Consider the following 15223-nt stretch of genomic DNA (forward strand, 5'->3'; position numbering starts at 1 on the left):
GCACCATTTAAAAATAAGCCTGCTCACTACCAACCACACAAACTAAGAATATAAAATAGGAGCAAGTAACGGATGGCAGCCATGGTCATGGAAAATGGTCAATGAAACAGAAAGGTAGTCAGGCACCAGAAAATAAAAAGTTGTTGGGCCAAAGATTAAACAGGCTTCTTGATACTAGAGAACACATCCACTCCTACTTTTAGCTGCTTTATATTGGGTGCCACTGTACCATATGCGTCAGCCACCTTTCAGGCAACCCATGGTGAAAAGATTCAGAATAGAAGCCAAGCAGTGGAGTGTTGTAACCCCGAATACCCACTATGCATAGAACAGCTCACATATCCCAGGGATTCAACAGGGGCTTCAAATTGGTTGTGACGGGTCCCGAATGACATCTAGGCCTCAGTTTCCTCCTTGTGGCAAGTGAATTGTGGTTCTTAACTCTTCTGGGTCACAGCCCCCTCTGAAAACTTGCTGCCGATGGATCCTCATTCCCCTAAAATGCATATTCCCACTAATTTTTGCACACGATTTCAGGGAATTTGGGAATATCCAACTCCAATCCAAGGTTCCCAGGTTCAAAATCCAAGGATTGGACAATTGCTAAGTTTTCTTACAACTTAAGACAAACAAAAAAAAAGCCAACCATTACGAACAATAATCATCCCTTACATTCACCGACGCTTTATAGTTTACAAAGCGCTTTCAATCCCGCAAACGTTGATAGAGGAGGAAACTGAGGCGCAGACAAATTACCAAGTGACTTGCCTAAGGTCACTCGGCCAGCTGGTGGCTAGGCCCGGAAGCAAACCCAGCTCTTCCGACTCCGGAGCTTGTCTCTCCACCCCGGAGCTGCCGCCAGAGCTCCCGCCCCTCACTAGGGCGGCATAAGGAGGAAAAGGCAAAGTAGGAAGCCCACCACCAACCATCCCCCGGCCCCCTCCTGCCCGCCCAACTGGGTCCTTGCAGGCCCCGAATGGTGGCGCCAGGCCTCCAGGCCGGCCCCGGCCACCCCAGCTTCCCCGGCCGCGCCAAATCCCGCCGCCTCCCCGGGAGCGGGGCGGAGCAGCTGCCCGCCACCGCCGACCACCCGGACGACTCCTCGTCGAATCGCAAACGCATAGGCCGCCGCCCGAGTTCTGCGTACAAGAAGAAAGACGCGGCGCGAGCGCCAACGGCCACCGGGCGCGCGCCGCGGCGGCCGGGCCTGCGCCCCAAGAGCTGGATGCCAGAGCAGGAGAAAGAGCCGCCAACCGATCGCTCGATCGACCGCGCGCCCGCTCCTTCGCCCTACCAGACCGGGAAGGGGGGGAGGGCGCGCCAGGGCTTCTTCGAGTTAGGGGCCTGACTCCCCAGCGACGAGACAAGATGGCTCCTCCGGTCCGCGCTGCAGCTGCCGTCCCGGCTGCGTCGCTCGGCCCGCCCCCGGTACTGTTTCTTTAAATGGCGGAGAGGGTCAAGAAAGCAGGAAGAGAGGCGCGCGCACTCACGTGACAGGGGAGTGCCCGGCTAACAAAATCCGGTCACGTGGAGACACGCTACCCACCAATCAGGAGGCTTCGCATCAGGGCGGGGGCGGGAGGAGGGGCGGCTCTGTGATTGGCCGAGTGCGCCGCGGAGGCCTCGGGGGCTTGGGGCGTCGGGGAGTGCGCGAGGCGGCCGGGGTTGTGTGCACTGGCGGAGACAAAGCGGTGGCTGAGGTGGCAGTGGCGGCAGCGGCAGCGGCGGCGGAGCAGCCCTAAACGCCGAAGTTTGTGGTGCTGAGTCCGGTCACCATCTCATCCAACGCGGCGCGCGGGCGGCTGGTTTCGCGGCGGCGGCGGCAGCGGCGGAGGCGGAGGCGGCGGCAGCACATGGTTCCAAGAGCGCGCTGCGGTTGTTGGGTTCCAATTCCGTGGGGAGGGACAAAGGCAGCTGTGAGCGCCGGGCAACGCCCGGTCGGGTGGTGCGCTCGCCACTGTCCTCGATCCGGGCCTTGAAAGCTGGGACTAACTCCTCCGTGAGGAGGAGACCACGGGACCGAGGCCCAGTCAGGGCCTTAGAGGCTGAGGCCGGTGTCTGAGGGAAGTGGGGGAGGGGCGCGGCCCGCCTGAGTTAATTTGGGCGGGTCAATTCTGTGGCTACTTAGTGGGTCATTGTGAGGTAATTTGACCCACTACCCTGACGAAATTGGGGCACACAGCAAGCTAGGTTTGGTCGAGGCTTTGAAAACAGAAATCGGTCTTCAGCGCTTAGGAGATCTTTCAGTTAGGAGGTGGTGAAGCCGGAACTAACGCCATATGCACTTCATCAACATCGTGGTCACCAGTCTGGGGCTAATTTAAGGATCCTGGGATCATTGATGGCGAAGACATGGGTGGTTGTCCAGTTTTATGACTGAAGTTGCTAAATTTCCGGATTGGTAAATTTCCTCACAGGAAATTTAGAGGAACAACAACAAAAAAAGGCTCGAAGAACATGAAGATGGAGCAGTAATTAAAACACCAACTCCAGTATCATCTACTCAAGGACCAACCACATTCCACTCCGTGAACTGTCGCAAATTAACGCTGAAGCTCCTTAAGACTACACGTTTATGACATAGTTCCTTCCAAGATATTACATCATAGTCATTGAGAAGATTAAAAAAAAATGTAAAGGAGAAATCGATTTTTGTTTTAGACATCTTTTTGAATATATCTTGGTTAGATACTAGATAACCTTGTTTAACTAAGGAGCACAGATTTACCAAACCTTTACTGGAAGGAACCCTGAAAAATCTGTTCCATTGTAAGCTTATAGTTCCCAGTTAGTGGGTAAAGAACTGGAGACCTCATTGCACTCATGGCTTTCACAAATTACAGCAGTCTGAATCGAGCTCAGCTAACGTTTGACTATCTACACACAAATTCGTAAGTATCCTATAGGTGCCACTGAGATCACTGATAACTCGTTGCTTGATATTAATATGGAAATCCTTTTCCCAGAAAATGTTGCATTTTTACTTTTTGGGATGTGTCACTGGATGAGTCTTGAGCTCTTTATGGAAGAACTGAGATCAGTGAAATGTTTGTTGCTAATCCAGAAGAATATGATCTTCCTTTATTGGATCAAAATTTATTTGATCAAATGCAAGCTAGCTCCTTGAAGTCAGTATATTGAGTTGTTTCATTCAAGTGTTTGATAGGAATCCAACAAGTACTGTTCTTTGGATCGCCAAAAGTTGGACTATTCTAGTATCAACTCCTTCTCTTTGGTGACAACAGCCAAAACAGTTGGCTTCTAACAAGTCTTTTCTTTCTAAGAAGGAAAAAAGAAAAAAAAAAGGAATGAAGACGTTTAAATGGCAACTTGTGAGAAGAAATTTTTTCCCCAGAAAACAGTTGGTTTTATTTTTCTGGGAAATTCATCCTCATCCACTGTAGTTTTTATATGCTAAGTAGGAAGTGATAACTTGGTTAAACCCGTGATTTAAATAGCCTTTCCCCAAAATGTATGCAAATCATTGAACACATACTGTGTTCATAGTTCTTGAGTTTGTGAGGAGATAACCATCACTCCACATTGGTCTGGAATGTTTTAGGGTTAATCCTTATGCCCACTCTTTTGGAAGTGATGCAGTGGGGGTATAACTATTTAGTCCTTTAGTACATTCATTTGGCACTTTTGAGATGAAGGTAAGTATTTTCTCATTTTGGTACCTGGAGAGGTGGCAAGCAGCTAAATGAATGGCCCAGAGTTCAGAAGAACCACCTTCAGGGTTGAGAACATAGACTTCAGTTATCTAGTAATAGTACAATAACTTAGCCTTTTACGGGAAAGAACCACATATTTGTGATAACGTCTGTAATTTTTTTTTTAAATTCAAAATATGTTTATTGGGATGGTTTCCCATTCATCTTGATTCTGGGGACTTTTAGTGCCGCTTCCATCTGAAGGAGCATTCTTCCGTAAGCCTTGCTTTTCCTTCTGTAGGCTGACAGAGGACAGTAGAGTAGCCAACACACAAAACTACTGTTTGTGCATGGCTAAAGATGGTGGTGATTTTATAGCGTCCTGGGCATTTCACATCAATGAAATAGGAATTGAGGCTCTACACCAGGTGCTTCGTCTTGTGTTTCCTCTTTTCTGGAGAGGGATGAAGGAGATCCTTTGTGAGAGGCATGATCTTGTGGGGAGGCCATCACTGTTGGAAAAGACGTCTGTAATTTTTTTGTTTGCTGTTTTTCCTATCGAGGAAATCAAAATTTTCTGAGTAGTGAAGCGAGTTGCCAAATGAGAACCTGGTTTTGTTTTGTTTAGGAAGATTCTTACTGAACTAGAGTGTTTAAGTAGGTATTGCAGAGTCACCTAGGTGAATTCTCAAGCTGTGGATAATGAATCTGAAATCCAGCTAGATAAGGTCTCTGATCAAAGGTTATACCCATCTAGCTCATAGTATAGCCAAGGGCAGTTTCCTTTAGTATCCTTTTGTGTATTTGAACTGCCACGTTAAGAACAAGTAGTGGAAGGCCACTTAGATGTTCACGGATGATTGTGTTTGTTAAATTCAGTTGTGAATTTTGGAATGAAGGGCCAAAACACTGATATTCTTGGAAGACCATAACGAGAGTTCAGAAACTAGGTTCTTGTTCCAGCTTCCCCAAAGACTTTATTTGATAATAAAATGATAGTAACAACAGTTAAGTGCTTCATGCCAGTCACTTTTAAACATGGTCTAAAGTAATCTTTATAGCAGCCCTACTGGAATAAGGGTTATTCCTATTTTGCATTTGAGGAGACTGAGGCTCAAAGAGATTAAGTTACATGCGAAAGGTTACACAGCTGGTAAGTGGCAGATGTAAGGCACCAAGATTGAAGGCAGTAAGATTTATCTGGCCACATGTTTAGTGCTTTTAACCATTAGGCAAGACCTCCTACTGTAGTCAGTTTTACCTTGTTTCCTTGTCTATACAGCAGAGGGTTTACTTACCACTTTAAAAGTCTTCAATTTTCGTTTATCTCGAACCTTTTATTTGAGGATTCTGGGATATTTCTCTGTATTTCTTTTGCTATTTTATAGTTTGTTAATAGAACAGAGCAAAGGCAAAGAATTGAACCTCAGTTGAGTCACTTGTTTGAAATTGGAGAATTTCCTGGGAATTTGACTTACCGTGTTGAATTGGAACCACTTGCTTGCATAAGCATTTTGAGGGTTGGATGTATCATTTTGGAAGTTCTGGAATTTATTACCTGGATCACCTTAGAACTTGTTTACTTCTGAATGTGTCCAGTCCTGCCAGAAGAAAATATGAACCCCGGAACACCTAGATAAGTTTTTGGTTTGTAGCCAATTTCAGGACCTTTCTTTATTGTGACTTGACTGGAAGTTCATTTCTAGAGGAAACAAATTTTTAATTTTCATAAAATGTGACTTGTTAATCGTAATGACGGTAGATACATCTCCTCTGGGTTAAATGATGCAGTGTTACCTTTGGAGAAGGGAGGACTTGCCTTCTGCTTTATTCTAATTAAAAAAAAAAAAACCATTTTAGGGTGTCTGACATCTACAATATTGCCATATTGAATTGTGAAAAAAGTGACCCTTTATCTCCCATTTAGCAGAGTCCAAGATAGAAATCAGTGTGGTGCAGTAAAAAGAGCATGGGCTTGGGAGCCAGCCAAGCTTATGTTTGACTGCTTCCTGGCTGTGCCCTTGGGTAGGTCAACTTATCTGAGCCTCAGTTTCTTCATGTACAAAATGGGGCTAGGGGCTAATCTGACAATGTTTATGAGAATGATGTAAAATAATGTTTATAAGGTAATTAGTTCCCATATGGTTCACAGTAAATATTGAATAAATGGTGACAGTTATTTGTTTTATTTATAATATTACCTCATATAAACCAAAAGTTGGTCAGTGTGGTAGCTACTTTCAGTTTGGTGGTAGTCATTAGGCAGATTAATTTTTAGTAAATTCTGGAGCATCTGTTGGAGATGATAAACCCCTGCCTTAAATTTTTAAATTTTTTTTGTGTTAGGTCTACAGTAACTGTTGATGGTTATTCTCTTGATTATATCAGCATTAAGGTTTGAAGCAGGCCTGGGAAATTCTAACATGAAGGCCTTAGGCTAATTTGTTTTAATATTGCATGTTACTCATATGAAATGATTGAAGTTAGAATTAACTTCAATCAATGAACTACTAAATGTAGTTTTATGCTGTTACTGCTCTTTGGTGATGGATTTTGTGACTGCTACTAAAATGTTCACGAGTAGTCAAGGGCCAGATACCAGATGTAGCGATGGTAGTGATGTTCCTTTGGCATAAGGGGCGTATCTTAAATCACTCTGTATGCAGTATTGCTAAGTGCTCTGATAGAGCAGGGTGCTTATGTATAAGATGCCTGTTTTCTATGTCTCTTTGTGTCTGCACATTTAATAACTTATTATCTTGGCCATATATTTCTGGGTTGTTTTCTTGGTATGTGAAGTGAATGTAAAGGAACCTTTCATCTCTAGAGACCATATATCTTATAATTTATAATCCTGTTGAAATGTGGGTTCACACTCTATGTTAAAGCCATTAGAATGTAGAATGGTTGCTCTAGAATTTTTATCTTTATTTTCTAGCAGTTAAGGCAATTAACTCTTAACAGCATATCCAAGAATTCAGCAGAAGCTATCACTGTGTGATGGGGTTATGGATAATCTATGGCTTTAAATTCAGGCTGAATATAAATAGACCATTTTCCTTATATAATGAGTAGATTTACACTTGAATTTGTCACTGGAAATGCTGAGCTGCAAAGTTATTTTGATCGTAGCACAAATGGTATAAAAGCCACAATCAGTTGAAAGTGAAAGAGGTTGTTAAAAATCTTTGTCTTTTTCCAGATGGTTGATCTTTCTTGGATCACATGCAAAGAATCTTTAGGTCTGTGAAGAAAATAATTTCCTTTGATACTTATACAGATATCTCTATCTCAACTGCCAGCTAGCAATGAGTACACCTCTTTGAATGTTATTTGAAAAAAAGGGGAGAGCTTACACAGTTGGTACGTTTTTGGTTCTTATGAATTTAAGAGATACTTAGAACTTTGGCTTTAGCATTTGTTAGTAGGATCAGTTATTCACTTGGAGGTTTGGAGAAGAATCCGAGTGTTGTCTCTGACCTTACCAACAGTTGTCACAAAAGGCTCCTTTTATGATGTGTCAGCACACATCACAAAAGCACCCCTTAGCTACATTTTAAAGTATCTGTTAACTTATCTGAAATATGTATTGTGGAACAGCATTGATACTGTGCGGAACGGCAAAGACATTTGGAATGTTTTCTTTAGATTCTAAATGTACAAGACACTTTTCTAAGCATTGTGTAGAAAGCAGTAAAAACTTAGCCAGAAGTGCTCTTTGTGCTTGCTCTTTTAAGATATTATTGAATTCTAAATGTCTTTAATTTTCATGTGAAACAATCAGAAATATGTATTGGTGAGAAGCAATTGCTGTTTCTGTTTTTGATTTCTTTGCCCTGATGGCAAAGGTATCAGAATTAGTTTTCCAGATTATTGATATTCACCATTGTCACTACCAAAGGCCAGATAATCCCAAAGACTTCTACATACAAATTGTAGTCTCATTCTTACTAAGATTGTACTCTTTTTTTTTTTTCCAGGAGCTATATTTCTGATATTCCTTGACTTCAAGTACAAATTCTTTTTGAAATGAGAAATATTGCAGTAGAATTTGTTACTTTACATTTTAGCCTTCAAAATTAAAAAGAAAATTTAGGGGGCTTCCCTGGTGGCGCAGTGGTTGAGAGTCCGCCTGCCAATGCAGGGGACACGGGTTCGTGCCCTGGTCCGGGAAGATCCCACATGCGGCAGAGCGGCTGGGCCCGTGAGCCATGGCCACTGAGCCTGTGCTCCGCAGCGGGAGAGGCCACAACAGTGAGAGGCCCACGTACCGCAAAAAAAAAAAAAAATTAAAAAGAAAATTTAGAGTATAGAAAACTAATTCACTTTATAAGTTTCTTAGTCATTGCTTAGTCAGACAGGAAAATGATTGGTTGAAAGCAAAGATTTACTTTTAACTTATATTACCATCATCAAATCACTTTAATTTTCCAGCTTATTTTCCCTATTAGTTGAAGTAATCAGAATATTTTTTTGTTTCTTCAATTGATAATTTGAAGAATTTAAGGTGATGATTTTAGAGACAATTTTTTTTTAATGAGTTTGTCTTTTATTTATTTATTTAAATTAATTAATTTATTTTTGGCTGCATTGGGTCTTCGTTGCTGCGCACAGGCTTTCTCTAGTTGTGGTGAGCTGTGGTTACTCCTGGTTGTGGTGCGTGGGTTTCTCATTGCAGTGGCTTCTCTTGTTGTGGAGCAAGGATTCTAGGCACGTGGGTTTCAGTAGTTGTGGCTTGTGGGCTCTAGAGTGCAGGCTCAGTAGTTGTGGTGCATGGGCTTATTTGCTCCGTGACATGTGGCATCTTCCTGGACCAGGGCTTGAACCTGTGTCCCCTGCATTGGCAGGTGGATTCTGTTTTTTTTTTTAATATTTAAAAAATTATTTTAAATTTTATTTTTTAACATCTTTATTGGAGTATAATTGCTTTACAGTGGTGTGTTAGTTTCTGCTGTATAACAAAGTGAATTAGCTATACATATACATATGTTCCCACATCTCTTCCCTCTTGCGTCTCCCTCCCTCCCACCCTCCCTATCCCACCCCTCTAGGTGGTCACAAAGCACCTAGCTGATCTCCCTGTGCTATGCAGCTGCTTCCCACCAGCTATTGGTTTTACATTTGGTAGTGTATATATGTCTATGCCACTCCCTCAGTTTGTCCCAGCTTACCCTTCCCCCTCCCCGTGTTCTCAAGTCCATTCTCTAGTAGGTCTGTGTCTTTATTCCTGTCCTGCCCCTAGGTTCTTCATGACCTTTTTTTTTTTTTTTTTTTAGATTCCATATATATGTGTTAGCATACGGTATTTGTTTTTCTCTTTCTGACTGACTTCACTCTGTATGACAGACTTCAGGTGCATTCACCTCACTACAAATAACTCAGTTTCATTTCTTTTTATGGCTGAGTAATATTCCACCATATATATGTGCCACATCTTCTTTATCCATTCATCTGTCGATGGACACTTAGGTTGCTTCCATGTCCTTGCTGTTGTAAATAGAGCTGCAGTGAACATTGTGGTACATGACTCTTTTTGAATTATGGTTTTCTCAGGATATATGCCCAGTAGTGGGATTGCTGGGTTGTATGGTAGTGCTATTTTTAGTTTTTAAGGAACCTCCATACTGTTCTCCATAGTGGCTGTATCAATTTACATTCCCACCAACAGTGCAAGAGGGTTCCCTTTTCTCCACACCCTCTCCAGCATTTATTGTTTGTAGATTTTTGGTTGATGGCCATTCTCACTGGTGTGGGGTGATACCTCATTGTAATTTTGATTTGCATTTCTCTAATGATTAATGATGTTGAGCATCCTTTCATGTGTTTGTTGGCAATCTGTATTCTTTGGAGAGATGTCTATGTAGGTCTTCTGCCCAGTTTTGGATTGGTTGTTTGTTTTTTTGATACTGAGCTGCATGAGCTGCTTGTAAATTTTGGAGATTAATCCTTTGTCAGTTGCTCCATTTGCAAATATTTTCTCCCATTCTGAGGGTTGTCGTTTTGTCTGGTTTATGGTTTCCTTTGCTGTGCAAAAGCTTTTGAGTTTCATTAGGCCCCATTTGTTTATTTTTGTTTTTATTTCCATTTCTGTAGGAAGTGGGTCAAAAAGGATCTTGCTGTGATTTATGTCATAGAGTGTTCTGACAGGTGGATTCTTAACCACTGTGCCACCAGAGAAGCCCTTGGAGACATATTTTTAAAATAAATAAAGATATGGATGTTTCTTGCAGGTGTTTTTCCTTGCAAAATTGTGGGGGTGGTTTTCATGTAAAATAATTAAGAATTGGATTTTAGTCAGAAGAATTTGAGCTCTGTTAGGGGACTTGGAGATAAAATTTCTACAATTTGTTAATACATCATGGTACTGCCTTTGGATCAGCAGCAGATATATTCACTGATCTCATGGGAAAAAGTTCTTCCTAAAATTCCAAGAACTGGTAGTTTTAATTAAAAATTTGCATTTATAAAAATTTGAAGATTTATTTGAGGAAAAAACCAGTGTTCCTGGACACTTGAAATTTGGGTATTTATTTTATAAACAAGCATTTTACAATTTGTTTTGAACAATATAGTAAGTGCTCATAGATCCTAGACACTGCTTATTTAGTATTGGTATATTTCATTCTCAATTTTTAGAAATTTTCACTTTATCTATTGGCTGAAACTTTACATACAAGAAAATCAACTGGAATAACATGGTTATTTTTGAAAAATTGATGATGGTAATATGTGGGTTAATGCTTTTATATTTTCTTTAATCAAAAGTCAGAGTTTCAGGACTCCCCTGGAGGTCCAGTTGTTATGTCTCCGCACTTCCCCTGCAGGGGGCACAGGTTCCATCCCTGGTCAAGGAACTAGGGTCCCACATGCCACAAGGTGTGGCCAAAGAAGAAAAATGTCAGAGTTTCTAGGTGGTTCTAGGTAGACACATCTACTTTTATATCTAACGAGGACTATTATGGGAAACAGCACAAATTAAAGAAGGTGTAAATGGAGGAAGAAATGTAAGGAGACATCTTACACATAAACATCATCTTTATTGAGTTCTGAATAACATGGTAATTGTGAACTTATCCCACTCACATTTTGAGCAGCCTCCTAGAGGAGGAGATGACCATTGGCTACCCTCCTTGAAAGGGCTAACTTGAACAAGGGCCCTAGGAGGCCACACCAAGCCCTTATCCTCTTAGGATAAGGAGGAATTGTTTAAGAGGGTCTTGGATTCCTTTCTTTAATGTGGAAAAAGTTTTGTTTTTGGCCAGAATCAGGGAATGTCAAGAAATGGATTATTTTCTTTCTCCCCACTTTCAAATGGAGTATTTTTGCTTATAAATTGCACAAAACTGAATGGGTTTTCACCAGTAAATCACACAAAGGTATTGGTAAAGCTGAATGCTAGCAATTTGTCCTTTGAGAATTCTTAAGAGATATGCAGAAACTGACAGCTGGTTAAGGCAATGAAAAATGAAATATAGGCATTTTTCAGGGTAGAATACGAATACTGAAAAACACTGTTTTAGAAGTAGTACACATAGGAATCTTTGAATGTTTTAGAGTGGGTTCCTCTACTCAAAATAGTAAGAATAAACATTTTTGAGTAGATAGCAGGACTTGACAGGTTAACACTTGAGGTACTAGTGAGCTCTGGAAAGACTTGAATTGTGGGGAAATTTAAACTTCAGTAATGTAAATTGATGATGCAAATGACAATTTTAGGGTTTTTTTCCCCAAAATCTTTATTTTATAACCTTGACTTTTTGTTAGGAATCATAGTTTAATTCCATAATTCTTTTCCTGACTCTCAATATTTATCATTTCAGAACCACTCATGAATTCTTGTTTGGTGCTCTTGCTGAACTAGTTGATAATGCAAGGTATGTAGTCTTCAAGCATACAGTCTCTGCTTGAAAACTTTTTGGGTCGTGTGACCTTTGCTCTCTGAAGACTTGGGAGAAGGGCAATTCTGTTGCAAATGCGACTCATTCCTAAGAAGCCTCTTACCCAAAAAGTATTTTTAATAGCACATTAGTTGATACCTTAATTCATTCATTGCTGTGCTCCAGCCTAAAAATAGTGAATTTATGACCTCCAAAGCTACCTTCCCTTGTGTATTAGAGCAAGATAATTGTAGTGAAAAACAGGGAATTAAGATAAAAATTTAGTTAGCTAATTACTAGGACAGACAAGCTCTGTTTTAATTTGTGCTACCAGGACAGTACACTATCTAATGTCTTTAAAATTATGTCAGAGTTCTGTGTCTTCCCAAAATGTATAATCAGCCCTCTGTATCTGCAAGTTCTGCATCTGTGATTCAATGAACCATGATCGAAAGTATTTGAAAGTTCCAGAAAGTTCCAAAAAAGCAAAACTTGAATTTGTTGCATGCTGGCAACTATTTACATAGCATTTACATTGTATTAGTTATCATAAGTAGCTAGAGATGATTTTAAGTAGACGTGAGGATGTGCATAGGTTATATGCAAGTACTATACTATTTTATATAAGGGAGTTGAGCATCTGCAGATTTTGGTATTCCTGGGTGGTCCTGGAACCAATCCCCTGCAGATACGGAGGAGTGACTCTATTTTATTGTCAGATGACTCAGGTTGATCAAAGCATCTTCCATTGTTAGCAATTGTGCTTAGAAGAAATCATTCTTTAGCACTGTGTTATACTGAATTCTTAGCGATAGAAGCCTATAAATGTTACTGAGCAAGACTGAAAAGTCTGGGTTGGTTCAGAGATAAATAGCAAAGGCCAAATCAGAAGTCTTTTTATAATTATATCACTAAAATATTATCTCAGTCTTGTTTCTGAATGCAAACATAAAATTCAGACATGGCGTTTATTGACCAAGTGTTGATGACTAATGAAGGAAGAAGAGGATAAGAGTTGACAGGAGTACTTTCTAAACAGACCTCCAGTTAATGACATAATGATAATTATGTCTACCTATGTCCATGCTATAAACCTATACTATTATTACTTTTATTGTTATTATCCACTGGACTGCTTATGGAAGTGTGCTGGTTAACAAGTTGTTTAACTAGAAAGCTCCCATTTTCAGTGTTTTCAATTATTTCAATCCTGGTTGACTTACAATTTTTATATTCAATTTAAAAATGTAGCTTAATGGAACTGTGTTTGAATTTCCCACTTGTTAGTTTAGTGAGACTGTAATGTGTTTTGTCAGACTGCTTTTTTGTATATCATACGGTGAACTGGAGATTGTCTGGGAGTGTATGTTCCTGCTCATGCACACATTTTGCCAATCTCTTTTATTTTTGAAAATGTTTTTATGTCTTTGAGAATAGGCACGTGTAGAGTTGTATGGATTTGAGTGGATTTTTCACATTTAAAACCAATGAAACTCTGTGCCTCATTTTCCTTGTCTACAGTTGGCAGAACTGGACTAGATTACTTTCAAGCCTTCATGGAAGACTTCATTGATAACTGAACTTTTATTTCAGCTGATGGCTGGAGTCTAATGGGCTGTCCCAACTTCCTTTCAAGTTTAGGGAGGATCAGATTATGGGCTTATGAATCAGTCTGCTGACTATAGTGTGTATCCCATGAGACCTGATTTTTCTTAGGCTTTGTGGCAAGTTGTTGTTTTCTTTCGTCTCAAATCTTGGTGAGAAGAAAAAATGGACAAGTTATTGGAACATTGTTTATGATTGCAATCAAATGAGTGATTGGAGTCATTTCCTAGTGTGTAAAAGAAATATTCTTTTTTATCCTCTAAAAAAGGATAAAACATTTTTCAGATGTTTTTAAACATCTAAAACATGTTCTTTTTAGATGTTTCACTGTGAAATTTTTATTAAAAAAGTGTGTCTAGGTCCTGTGTATCCTGTGATTATTTTAAATAATTTGGAGCTCCAGAAGTGTTTCATAGACATGTAAGGAAAATTGTGTTACCAAATGTAAAAGTATATCTTTAATGTATATAGAATTTGTTTATGACTTCCTGAAGATAGATTCAAAATAGTACGTATCCCCCTCAAAATATTGTGCATCTTGATGGTTGATATTTTCATATTCTCATTTGAATCTTGATTTTTTTTTCTTTTAACTTTGCAGAGATGCTGATGCCACCAGAATCGATATTTATGCAGGTAAGACAGACATCAGTCCTTTCTTCTAATGCCCAGTTCCCGAAAGCATTTATTGCTGTGCCTAAGAAGAAATGAGTGGGAAAAAACTGGTTTTTGGAGCGTGGGTAGACAGCCTGATTACTATAGGTCTTAGGGAGAAACAGGGCAGCCCTCGTCAGGCATGTAATAGAAATCAAGAATATTGGTGTAAAGGAAGTAACACAGGGTGCCCAGATCTATAGATCTATTTAAATAAATCCGCTAGGAGACTTATGGGGGTGATGGGGAGTGAAATGACCAAGTACCACTGATTGTCCTGATTGGAGTTAGCAGGTGACCAGATTTGTGGTTCCTGCAGCCAAAGAGAGATCTTGTTGAAGGCCATCTTCTCCCTCTGCAGCCTTGGTGAGGACAAGTCCCAACTTGGAGACTTGCTGGTGTCAGTTGTATAAAACAGTTGTGTAACGAGGTTGACACTGAGGTCTGCAGAGATGTTCTCAGGCAGAGAAGTTATGTAGGAAGAAGGGCTGCTTTGCTTCGAACTTAAAGATATTGACAGCATCTACTATTTTGCCTAATTGGCTCTGCTCTTTGGCAGTAAGGTCCTTTTTTTTTTTAATGGAGTGGGTACAACAGTGGAAGAAATCTTAGTCATTATTTATTTATTTATTTATTTATTATGTGATAAATAGCTTGCTTTTTGCCTGTTCAGTGTTTGCACCAGCACGTTTTTTGGTCGTTTGAATGCTAAAAATTTGGAAGTGGAACAGAGGAAGATGGCTTTTAAATCCAATTTGGGTAGCATTGTCTAGCTTTTGAGAAAACTTGAGTGTTTTTATGGGAATATATGGTTATCAAATAATCCCTCTTTTTCTTCACAGACCTGTTTGATAAATGGGGATAATCACACAATAGGAAGTAATTCTTAGAATTTCCAATGCCATATAATTATAAAGAATCTCCCCAGATATGAATTTCTTTTCCTTTCTTTGGAGCAAAGAAAATATTCAGAACAGCTAAAAGTCAGCTATACTGCTTAAATTCTAAAGCCTTCTGTTCAGAAGGCTCTGCCAAAGTGGTGAAAATAAGACTACTTTTATTTTTAGAAGAAAATAACAAGAAAAGGGGGCATAACAGCAGAATGTTAGAAGATGGTTACTAAACCCTCAGGCCAGATGGAGGCATCATTCCCAAGCCACAGTATGTCTTACATCCCAGTGTGCTTTAGTGAGGAGTATTAACCGCTACCTCTGAAAGAAATGGTGGCTGTTTTAATCATTGCACAGATGGCAAAGCACAGAATGGGCCTCCACTCCAAGTGATGTTGAAGGGACAAATCATCATAGCCAAATCTATTTGGAAGAAGCTTTTTTTTTATTTTGGCTGCGCCACGCAGCCTATGGGAGTTTAGTCCCCAGATCAGGGATCGAATCCGAGGCCCCAGCAGTGAGAGCGCCTAACCACTGGACCACC

At 40.4% G+C, this 15223-nt stretch overlaps 1 protein-coding gene and 1 pseudogene across 5 annotated transcripts in view; one reads left to right on the forward strand and one right to left on the reverse strand.

Annotated features, from left to right (window-relative positions):
* Nucleotides 1-1605: 1605 nt before the first annotated feature.
* The window catches only part of MORC2 (MORC family CW-type zinc finger 2), a 41559-nt gene continuing 27941 nt past the window's right edge, over nt 1606-15223 (forward strand). For 2 of the 5 annotated variants that reach the window (XM_032654007.1, XM_032654011.1), the window contains exons 1-3: nt 1621-2891; nt 11474-11527; nt 13737-13771. In XM_032654007.1, the coding sequence (XP_032509898.1) occupies nt 2824-2891; nt 11474-11527; nt 13737-13771 (157 nt within the window). In that variant the 5' untranslated portion in view covers nt 1621-2823. Of the gene's footprint in view, nt 2892-11473; nt 11528-13736; nt 13772-15223 lie in introns of all 5 variants that reach the window. The other 3 variants (XM_032654010.1, XM_032654009.1, XM_032654008.1) reach the window with 3 other exon arrangements.
* On the reverse strand, nt 3896-4144 carry LOC116764962 (annotated as a pseudogene).

This window comes from Phocoena sinus, chromosome 14 (assembly GCF_008692025.1).
Source record: "Phocoena sinus isolate mPhoSin1 chromosome 14, mPhoSin1.pri, whole genome shotgun sequence".
In the NCBI taxonomy this organism is placed as follows: domain Eukaryota; kingdom Metazoa; phylum Chordata; class Mammalia; order Artiodactyla; family Phocoenidae; genus Phocoena; species Phocoena sinus.